Here is an 11,712-nt window from a genome sequence, read left to right on the forward strand (position 1 = left end):
CTGGAGCCAGTGGGTTTGGCGACGAGTATGAAGCGAGGGCCAGCCAACGAGAGAGTACAGGTCGCAGTGGTGGGTAGTATATGGGGCTTTGGTGACAAAACGGATGGCACTGTGATAGACTGCATCCAATTTGTTGAGTAGAGTGTTGGGGGCTATTTTGTAAATGACATCGCCAAAGTCGATTATCGGTAGGATGGTCAGTTTTACGAGAGTATGTTTGGCAGCATGAGTGAAGGATGCTTTGTTGCAAAATAGGAAGCCGATTCTAGATTTAATTTTGGATTGGAGATGCTTAATGTGAGTCTGGAAGGAGAGTTTACAGTCTAACCAGACACCTAGGTATTTGGTATGACCATATTAGAGACACATATTTCCCTCAGACTACACAGATCCACAAAGACTCCCATATCAAGAGAGAGAGGCAGGGAGCAAGAGAGAGCAGGGGAGGGGTAGAAAGGGAGGATGAGAGAGACGAAGAGCGGGAGAAAAAGTGCGAGAGGGGGAGGAAAGGAGATGGAGAGACCAAAAGAAAGGGGGGAGGGAGGGATAGAGCAGAAAAACAGAGAGAGAAAGAGGTATTGGTTAGTGATGAGAGAGAGAGTATTGGTTAGTGATGAGAGAGGTATTGGTTAGTGATGAGAGAGGTATTGGTTAGTGATGAGAGAGGTATTGGTTAGTGATGAGAGAGGTATTGGTTAGTGATGAGAGAGGTATTGGTTAGTGATGAGAGGTATTGGTTAGTGATGAGAGAGGTATTGGTTAGTGATGAGAGGTATTGGTTAGTGATGAGAGAGGTATTGGTTAGTGATGAGAGAGGTATTGGTTAGTGATGAGAGAGGTATTGGTTAGTGATGAGAGAGGTATTGGTTAGTGATGAGAGAGGTATTGGTTAGTGAGAGAGAGGTATTGGTTAGTGATGAGAGAGAGAGAGTATTGGTTAGTGATGAGAGAGAGAGAGAGGTATTGGTTAGTGATGAGAGAGAGAGAGAGGTATTGGTTAGTGATGAGAGAGAGAGAGAGGTATTGGTTAGTGATGAGAGAGAGAGAGAGGTATTGGTTAGTGATGAGAGAGAGAGGTATTGGTTAGTGATGAGAGAGGTATTGGTTAGTGATGAGAGAGAGAGAGAGGTATTGGTTAGTGATGAGAGAGAGAGAGAGGTATTGGTTAGTGATGAGAGAGAGAGAGAGGTATTGGTTAGTGATGAGAGAGAGAGAGAGGTATTGGTTAGTGATGAGAGAGAGAGAGAGGTATTGGTTAGTGATGAGAGAGAGAGAGAGGTATTGGTTAGTGATGAGAGGGAGAGAGAGGTATTGGTTAGTGATGAGAGGGAGAGAGAGGTATTGGTTAGTGATGAGAGAGAGAGAGAGAGGTATTGGTTAGTGATGAGAGGGAGAGAGAGAGAGGTATTGGTTAGTGATGAGGGAGAGAGAGAGAGGTATTGGTTAGTGATGAGAGAGAGAGAGAGAGGTATTGGTTAGTGATGAGAGAGAGAGGTATTGGTTAGTGATGAGAGAGAGAGGTATTGGTTAGTGATGAGAGAGAGGTATTGGTTAGTGATGAGAGAGAGAGGTTGGTTAGTGATGAGAGAGAGAGGTATTGGTTAGTGATGAGAGAGAGGTATTGGTTAGTGATGAGAGAGAGAGGTATTGGTTAGTGATGAGAGAGAGAGGTATTGGTTAGTGATGAGAGAGAGGTATTGGTTAGTGATGAGAGAGAGGTATTGGTTAGTGATGAGAGAGAGAGGTATTGGTTAGTGATGAGAGAGAGAGAGGGAGTATATATTATATATATATGGTTAGTGATAATAGTGAAGGACTGATATGGGTCCTACTCAGAGTGATACACTGCGTCAGAGGTTTAGATGTTACTAAACCTCCCACACACAGAGACAACGGAGATGAAAACCCGCGTGCACACCAACACGTCCACACATTAAAGTACGGACACATGCAACCCTCTGACACAGAAATGTAAAAGCCCTTACATGTACGTCCACATTTAGGCTAGTTCAAACACATAGGACTACTGCCACACAGTCTGTCTCCTATCCAGACTGAACTCACACCTGTTAGTGCCCTACCGTGTTGTAGGACTACTGCCACACAGTCTGTCTCCTATCCAGACTGAACTCACACCTGTTAGTGCCCTACCGTGTTGTAGGACTACTGCCACACAGTCTGTCTCCTATCCAGATGAACTCACACCTGTTAGTGCCCTACCGTGTTGTAGCCCCCCTCCACAACACAGAACGGAATCAAACCAACCAGACAGTAAAAAGGGCCTTTGAAGGCGTATGCAGGCAGGCCAGTGCTCAGCTGCGCGGCAGACGGCAGCCTCTTTGAACAGACTGTTTCATCGGTCAGAAGAGGCATGGGCTATAAAATGCTGGGGCTGGCAAATACACTCTGACAGGACTTGGGAGTCACTAGTGCTCTCTCTCACACACACACACACACACACACACACCACACACACACACACACACACACACACACACACACACACACACACACACACACACGACCCATTCCAATGCTTTTCATCTCATGTGAGCTCTCTAAAAACGAGCAGTCCAGTGCACAAGAAGGGGCCAGTAGCCAGTACTGGCACAAAAGGTGCTTGCCCACTACAGAAAAACACCAAGGCCAAGCTTGCAAAAAGAGTGTACACACTGCACAATGCTAACACAATACTAACACGCACAAAGCAGCCATGCACACAAGTCTAATGCCGCACACATTCAAGGCACAGTCACACAACCACATGCCTCCATACTCACTCACACCGTGTAAAGAATTATACTGAGACATTCAGCAGTCTACCAAAAGCTGGCATAGAAGAAGCTAGGTGAGATTGAAGTGATACAAAGTCTCTTCTGCCTGCCGAGGGGCTGATAGAGAAAGAAAATACATGTTCAACTAAAAATGGCCACATTTTAGGTAGGCCATGATAGAGCTGCACAATCCATCCAATTCACATCTAAATCCACATTTTCCATCCAATTCACATTCTCCATCTAAATCACATCTAAATCCACATTCTCTATCTAATTCACATCTAAATCTAAATTCACATTCTCCATCCAATTCACATCTAAATCCACATTCTCCATCTAATTCACATCTAAATCCACATTCTCCATCTAATTCACATTCTCCATCTAATTCACATCTAAATCACAATATTGACATGTGCAATATCCATATCGCAGAAATATTTTGAAAACGCCACTCAGCCGTGTGTTAACGTCAGTTTTTTAATAGTTTGGTCAGTTTGTCGTCTCTCTCTTCCTGCGGCTGCGTTCCACACACACCAAGCTCCGCCCCCCTGCCAATCAAACGCGGCGCAGTTCCATCCTTCTCGCTGTTAAATTCACTAGAAGTTTGCATGCTGTTCTGTTAGGTCAAATGCAGGTGAACAGATTGTTCCAAACAAGAACGATGCCACCTTCCACTTTGCTTCTTAATATAAACTATTATATTCTATGACTTAAACAGTTCAAGTGTTTTGATCTATATTGCAAGTCAATCACAATCCCAATACTAGGTAAGAAAATAAATAATTAGCATTGAGTTTTTTTGGCCCATATCGTGCAGTCCTACCTGCCTGGGTGTTGAATCTACCATGACCTATTTGTGATCTATTGCACTTTCCCTGGCTTGAAATTACAAATGTTGCAAGTGTGAAATCGGTTGATTCAACATGTCTGGTTCTTAAAACATTCTTAAAACAAAATGACCGTCACCTGGTTTTGATTGTCCATGCTCGAAAAGAGAAAATATTACGTGACGTGATACACAACACAAATCAGAAGACTTTGCAAGCTCTTCTTTCAGGACAGAAAAAGACACTGGATTTCCAACACTTGATCTTCATCCTTGCCGTGTATGAATCCTGGCTTAGGAAAGCCACCAAAAATTCGGAGAGATTTCCATACCCAACTACAACATGTTCCATCAAGATAGAAACTGCCCAAAGGGGAGGAGTTGCAATCTACTGCAGAGATAGCTTGCAAAGTTCTGTCATACTTTCCAGGTCTATGCCCAAACAGTTTGAGCTTCTAATTTTAAAAATGCATCTCTCCAGAAATAAGTCTCTCACTGTTGTCGCCTATTATAGACCCCCCTCAGCTCCCAACTGTGCCCTGGACACCATATGTGAATTCATTGCCCCCCCATCTATCTCAGAGTTCGTTCTGTTAGGTGACCTAAACTGGATATGCTTAACACCCCAGCAGTCCTACAATCTAAGATAGATGCCCTCAATCTCACACAAATTATCAAGGAAACCACCAGGAACAACCCTAAATCCGGTAAACATGGGCCACCTCATAGATATTATCCTGACCAACTTGCCCTCTAAATACAACCTCTGCTGTTTTCCAATCAGGATCTCAGCGATCACTGCCTCATTGCCTGCATCCGCTATGGGTCCGCGGTCAAACGACCACACATCATCACTGTAAAATGCTCCCTAAAACACTTCTGCGAGCAGGCCTTTCTAATCGACCTGGCTCCCGGGTATCCTGGAAGGATATTGACCTCATCCCGTCAGTCGAGATGCCTGGTCGTTCTTTAAAAGTAATTTCCTCACCACTCTTAAATAAGCATGCCCCTTTCAAAAATGTAGAACTAAGAACAGATATAGCCTTGGTTCACTCCAGACCTGACTGCTCTTGACCAGCCACAAAAACATCCTGTGGCGGACTGTAATAGCATCGAATAGTCCCCGCGATATGCAGGGAAGTCAGGAACCAATACACGCAGTCAGTCAAGAAAGCAAAGGGTTAGCTTTTTCAAACAGAAATTTGCAATCCTGTAGCTCTAACTCCAAAAGGTTTGGGACACTGTAAAGTCCATGGAGAACAAGAGCACCACCTCTCAGCTGCCCACTGCACTGAGGCTAGGTAACACGGTCACCACCAATAAATCCATGATAATCGAAAATTTCAATAAGCATTTCTCTACGGCTGGCCATGCTTTGCTCCTGGCTACCCCAACCAACAGCTCAGCACCCCCCGCAGCTACTTGCCCGGGCCTCCCCAGCTTCTCCTTCACCCAAATCCAGATAGCAGATGTTCTGAAAGAGCTGCAAATCCTAGACCCGTACAAATCAGCTGGGCTAGACAATCTGGACCCTCTCTTTCTAAAATTATCCGCCGCCATTGTTGCAACCAGTATTACCAGTCTGTTAACACTCTCTTTCGTATCGTCTGAGATCCCTAAGATGGAAAGCTGCCGCGGTCATCCCCCTCTTCAAAGGGGGTGACACTCTAGACCCAAACGTTATAGACCTATATCATCCGCCCCTGCCTTTCTAAAGTCTTCGAGAGCCAAGTTAATAAACAGATCCACCGCCATTTCGAATCCCCCTACCCCTATTCTTCTCCGCTGTGCAATACGGTTCCGAGCTGGTCAACGGGTGCACCTCAGCCATGCTCAAGGGTACTAACGATATTCATAACCGCCATCGATAAAAGACAGTACTGTGCAGCCGTATTCATCGACCTGGCCAAGGCTTTCGACTCTGTCAATCACAACATTCTTATTGTCAGACTCAATAGCCTTTGGTTTAAAAAATGACTGCCTCGCCTGGTTCACAAACTACTTCGCAGACAGAGATCAGTGTGTCAAATCGGAGGGCCTGTTGTCCGGACCTCTGGCAGTCTCTATGGGGGTACCACAGGGTTCAATTCTCGGGCCGACTCTTTTCTCTGTATATAAATCAACGATGTCGCTCTTGCTGCGGGTGATTCCCTGATCCACCTCTACACAGACGACACCATTCTGTATACTTCTGGCCCTTCTTTGGACACTGTGTTAACCTCTCTGGGCTAGGTGGCACCAAATCGTCCCCACCTACGTAACAGCCAGTTGAATCCTGTGGCGCGATTTTCAAATACCTTCGAAATGCTCTTACTTCAATTTCTCAAATATGACTATTTTACAGTTATCTAAAGACAAGACTCTCGTTATCTAACCACACTGTCCGATTTCAAAAGGCTTTACAACGAAAGCAAAACATTAGATTGTCAGCAGAGTACCCAGCCAGAAATAATCAGACACCATTTTTCAAGCTAGCATATAATGTCACATAAACCCAAACCATAGCTAAATGCAGCACTAACCTTTGATGATCTCATCAGATGACACACCTAGGACATTATGTTATACAATACATGCATGTTTTGTTCAATCAAGTTCATATTTATATTAAAAAACAGCTTTTTACATTAGCATGTGACGTTCAGAACTAGCATACCCCTCGCAAACTTCGGCGAATTGTACTAACAATTTACTAAATTACTCCCGATAAATGTTCACAAAAAGCATAACAATTATTTTAAGAATTATAGATACAGAACTCCTCTATGCACTCGATATGTCCGATTTTAAAATAGCTTTTTTGGTGAAAGCACATATTTGCAATATTCTAAGTCCATAGCCCAGCCATCACGGGCTAGCTATTTAGACACCCAGGAAGTTTAGCCTTCACCAAAATCAGATTTACTATAATAAAAATGTTATTACCTTTCCTGTTCTTTCGTCAGAATGCACTCCCAGGACTTCTACTTCAATACAAATGTTGGTTGGTCCCAAATAATCCATCGTTATATCCAAACAGCAGCGTTTTGTTCGTGCGTTTCTAAGACACTATCCGAATGGTAAATTAGGGTTACGAGCACGACGCATTTCGTGACAAAAAAATTCTAAATATTCCAGTACCGTACTTCGAAGCCATGTCAACCGCTGTTTTAAAATAAATTTTTATGCAATTTATCTCGTAAAAAAAAGCGATAATATTCCGACCGGGAATCTGCGTTTCGGTAATAGAGGGAAAAAAAGAAAGACGGGGGCGGCCAGTGCACGAGCCTAAGCCCTTTGTCCTCTGATCGGCCACTGACAAAGGCGATTAATGTGCTTCGCCTGGGCTGCAATGACGACATTCTGTTTTTTCCCGGGGCTCTGAGGAGCCTATGGAGCGTGGGAAGTGTCACGTTACTCGCGCAGAGATCCTTTGTCTTGGACCAGAGATGTCAAAGTAAGCCAATATAATGGTCAGACAGGCCCCTTCCTGTAAAGGAATCGTCTCAGGTTTTTTGCCCCCTGCCATAGGAGTTCTGTTATACTCCCAGACAACCATTTCAACCGTTTGAGAAACTTTAGGGTGTTTTATATCCATATCTCATACGTTATAGCATATTCTTAGTTACTGGCGTAGGAGTGGTTAACCCGATTAACTCGGGTACGTTTTTTATCGGCGGTATGTAAATACTGACCCCTAGCCCTAACAGGTTAACTAACCTCCAAACGAGCTTCAATGCCATACAGCACTCCTTCCGTGGCCTTCCAACTGCTCTTAACACTTAGTAAAACCAATGCATGCTCTTCCAACTCGTCGCTGCTGCACCCGCCCGCGCCGACTAACATCACTACTCTGGACGGTTCTGACCTAGAATACATTGACAACTACCTAGGTGTCTGGCTAGACTGTAAACTCTCTTTCCAGACTCATATCAAACATCTCCAATCCAAAATCAAATCTAGAATCGGCTTTCTATTTCGCAACAAAGCATCCTTCACCCATGCCGTCAAACTTACCCTAGTAAAAACTGACTATCCTACCGATCCTCGACTTCGGCGATGTCATGTACAAAATAGCTTCCAATACTCTACTCAGCAAACTGGATGCAGTCTATCACAGTGCCATCCGCTTTGTTACCAAAGCACCTTATACCACCCACCACTGCGACCTGTATGCTCTAGTCGGCTGGCCCTCGCTACATATTCGTCGCCAGACCCACTGGCTCCAGGTCATCTATAAGTCTATGCTAGGTAAAGCTCTGCCTTATCTCAGCTCACTGGTCACGATAACAACACCCACCCATAGCACGCGCTCTAGCAGGTATATCTCACTGGTCATCCCCAAAGCCAGCACCTCATTTGGCCGCCTTTCCTTCCAGTTCTCTGCTGCCAGTGACTGGAATGAATTGCAAAAATCGCTGAAGCTGGAGACTTATATCTCCCTCACTAACTTTAAACATCAGCTGTCTGAGCAGCTAACCGATCGCTGCAGCTGTACATAGCGCATCTGTAAATAGCACACCCAACTACCCTACCTACCTCATCCCCATAGTTTTTTATTTACTTTCTGCTCTTTTGCACACCAGTAGCTCTACTTGCACATCATCATCTGCTCATCCATACCCCCAGTGTTAATCTGCTAAACTGTAATTACTTCGCTACTATGGCCTATTTATTGCCTTACCTCCTCACACCATTTGCACACACTGTATATAAACTGACTCAATAACACAATAGGAAAAAAAGTTTGTTTATTCCATGTGTAACTCTGTGTTGTTGTTTGTGTCACACTGCTTTGCTTTATCTTGGCCAGGTCGCAGTTGTAAATGAGAACTTGTTCTCAACTAGCCTACCTGGTTAAATAAAGGTGAAATAAATAAAATCTTAGTTCTTCCATTAACAGGCAGACAACAACTCTAGTGAGACAGGATACAGTATTATCACAGATTAGTGTGGGATAGGAATGGCCAGGGACCTCATGATATGATCACCAGTCTGAGGTGTTGATACGATCTGTATGGTGATCCTCACCATTCTATATGTACTGATATTCCATACTGGGATTTTATTGTAATTCAATGTTCCAAACATATTGTTCACCATATGTCTGCTGCAGAGAGAGGAGAGTCAGTCATGAGAAAACAAGTTTTGATCAGTCATGGAAATACAAGTACTGATGTTTTGGTGCAGGTACAGCAAACTAGCGCCCAAAATACGATATATCGTCAAAAATAATATTCCCAATATATTTTTTGATTTAACTTTTATTTAACTAGGCAAGTCAGTTAAGAACAAATTCTTATTTACAATGACGGCCTACCCCGGCCAAACCCTAACGACGCTTGGCCAACTGTGCGCAGCCCTACGGGACTCCCAATCATGGCCGGTTGTGATACAGCCTGGAATTGAACCATGGTCTGTAGTGACGCCTCTAGCCCTGAAATGCAGTGCCTTAGACCGCTGTATCGATTTCCCCCATCATTAACAATAGTCACAGAGTACCAAAAACTGCATGTTTCCTGTCTGGACGCAGCTTTTGACCCTCCATCAGTGTAATCTAGAGATTTGCTGTGTTCTGTGGTCCACAACTTCAGGATAACCTTTCCCCAAACTCTAATCCAGCTGGATAGCCAGAGCCTGTGAGGGATTAATGCATCCACGTTACGTCAGAAACACACACTGCACATCTCCTTGTCTGTTTTATACCGGGTGTCTTACTGGCTAACAGAGATGCAGCTCCTCATTTCTAGCTAGGTGGCTGGGAGATGAAAATGATACGGCCTGCCAGGCGGCTCGGCTCAGCTCTGCAGTGTGTGTGTGTGGCTGTTGTGGGGGTGGACTGTACCTGCCCATTATATAAAACCCTGCTAGAGAGAGTAGAGCTTTAGTCTGTGTACCAGCACCCCCCCCTCCATCCACCTTCCCCCACTCCATCCTCATCCTCCCTCCCCCCATCCTCTCTCCCCCTCCCACTATCCATCCTCCCAACTCTCAGCCTTCCAGAGCCACTGGCTCGAGATCAACTCGGAAAATACCTAATTTCATTGTGCTCTCTGGGTATATTACACAGGCAGAGCACGTTACTGTCTCAGGAGGAAGGAGCTAGCTACAGGAGAGACAGAGCACGTTACTGTCTCAGGAGGAAGGAGCTAGCTACAGGAGAGAGAGCACGTTACTGTCTCAGGAGGAAGGAGCTAGCTACAGGAGAGACAGAGCACGTTACTGTCTCAGGAGGAAGGAGCTAGCTACAGGAGAGACAGAGCACGTTACTGTCTCAGGAGGAAGGAGCTAGCTACAGGAGAGACAGAGCACGTTACTGTCTCAGGAGGAAGGAGCTAGCTACAGGAGAGGACAGAGCACGTTACTGTCTCAGGAGGAAGGAGCTAGCTACAGGAGAGACAGAGCACGTTACTGTCTCAGGAGGAAGGAGCTAGCTACAGGAGAGAGAGCACGTTACTGTCTCAGGAGGAAGGAGCTAGCTACAGGAGACAGAGCACGTTACTGTCTCAGGAGGAAGGAGCTAGCTACAGGAGAGACCAGAGACTAGTACTTCTACTACATTACCAGGACAGTATGGAGACTTAATGGAGGAGGACATTCCCCCTTTTTGTACCATGTTTTTTTAACCTGAAACCAAAAAGAGTGGAGTCAATGCTGCTAGTGTAACGCCAGTGTACAGGTTGCTGCTAGTGTGACGCCAGTGTACAGGTTGCTGCTAGTGTAACGCCAGTGTACAGGTTGCTGCTAGTGTAACGCCAGTGTACAGGTTGCTGCTAGTGTGACGCCAGTGTACAGGTTGCTGCTAGTGTAACGCCAGTTGTACAGGTTGCTGCTAGTGTGACGCCAGTGTACAGGTTGCTGCTAGTGTAACGCCAGTGTACAGGTTGCTGCTAGTGTGACGCCAGTGTACAGGTTGCTGCTAGTGTAACGCCAGTGTACAGGTTGATGCCAGTGTACAGGTTGCTGCTAGTGTGACGCCAGTGTACAGGTTGCTGCTAGTGTAACGCCAGTGTACAGGTTGCTGCTAGTGTAACGCCAGTGTACAGGTTGCTGCTAGTGTGACGCCAGTGTACAGGTTGCTGCTAGTGTGACGCCAGTGTACAGGTTGCTGCTAGTGTGACGCCAGTGTACAGGTTGCTGCTAGTGTGACGCCAGTGTACAGGTTGCTGCTAGTGTGACGCCAGTGTACAGGTTGCTGCTAGTGTGACGCCAGTGTACAGGTTGCTGCTAGTGTGACGCCAGTGTACAGGTTGCTGCTAGTGTGACGCCAGTGTACAGGTTGCTGCTAGTGTGACGCCAGTGTACAGGTTGCTGCTAGTGTGACGCCAGTGTACAGGTTGCTGCTAGTGTGACGCCAGTGTACAGGTTGCTGCTAGTGTGTGTACACAACCCACTCACGAGGGGGGATGACATAAATAACTTCCAGCCAACACAGGAAACCACCTGCTGGATTATGGCTGGACCTCTCCCTAGACCTCAATCATCCACAGAGGAAGGGAGAGCATGAAAGAGGTTGAGGAAGGCAGAGAGAGACGGTGTGTGGTAGGTGAAACTATATATGAATATATGTGAGTGAGTGAGTGAGTGAGTGAGTGAGGTGAGTGAGTGAGTGAGTGAGACTATCCCAATCTTGCAACCCATCCGTTGCAAGATTGTGCGCACGTCTTCGATCTTCCAGCATCGTCATTGGACGCCTAGTTTCTTTTCCTTTCTTCGCCCATGCAGGTCCTGTGTTCTTCCACCTCCATGATTCACACAAACCTATAGTAAGGACCCGGTGTTAGACGGTAGCTAGGCACTAGCCAAGTAGCTGGAAAGGGCTCCATGATTCACACAACCTATAGTAAGGACCCGGTGTTAGACGGTAAGCTAGGCACTAGCCAAGTAGCTGGAAAGGGCTCCATGATTCACACAACCTATAGTAAGGACCCGGTGTTAGACGGTAAGCTAGGCACTAGCCAAGTAGCTGGAAAGGGCTCCATGATTCACACAACCTATAGTAAGGACCCGGTGTTAGACGGTAAGCTAGGCACTAGCCAAGTAGCTGGAAAGGGTTCCGTACCATTAGAAGAGCCCATGTTACTTCTCTAGCTTGTTGTGACACCCTGGGGACCGTTACTGCGTCCA

General features: G+C 45.7%; 1 protein-coding gene across 1 annotated transcript in view; it reads left to right on the plus strand.

Annotated features, from left to right (window-relative positions):
- The window catches only part of LOC115183288 (E3 SUMO-protein ligase PIAS1-like), a 92,761-nt gene extending 83,137 nt beyond the window's left edge, over positions 1-9,624 (plus strand). Inside the window, exon 3 of the mRNA XM_029744612.1 lies at positions 9,581-9,624. Coding sequence (XP_029600472.1) covers positions 9,581-9,624 — 44 coding nt within the window. The remainder of the gene's footprint in view (positions 1-9,580) is intronic.
- Positions 9,625-11,712: the final 2,088 nt, after the last annotated feature.

Source organism: Salmo trutta, unplaced genomic scaffold (genome assembly GCF_901001165.1).
Source record: "Salmo trutta unplaced genomic scaffold, fSalTru1.1, whole genome shotgun sequence".
NCBI classification, from domain to species: Eukaryota; Metazoa; Chordata; class Actinopteri; order Salmoniformes; family Salmonidae; genus Salmo; species Salmo trutta.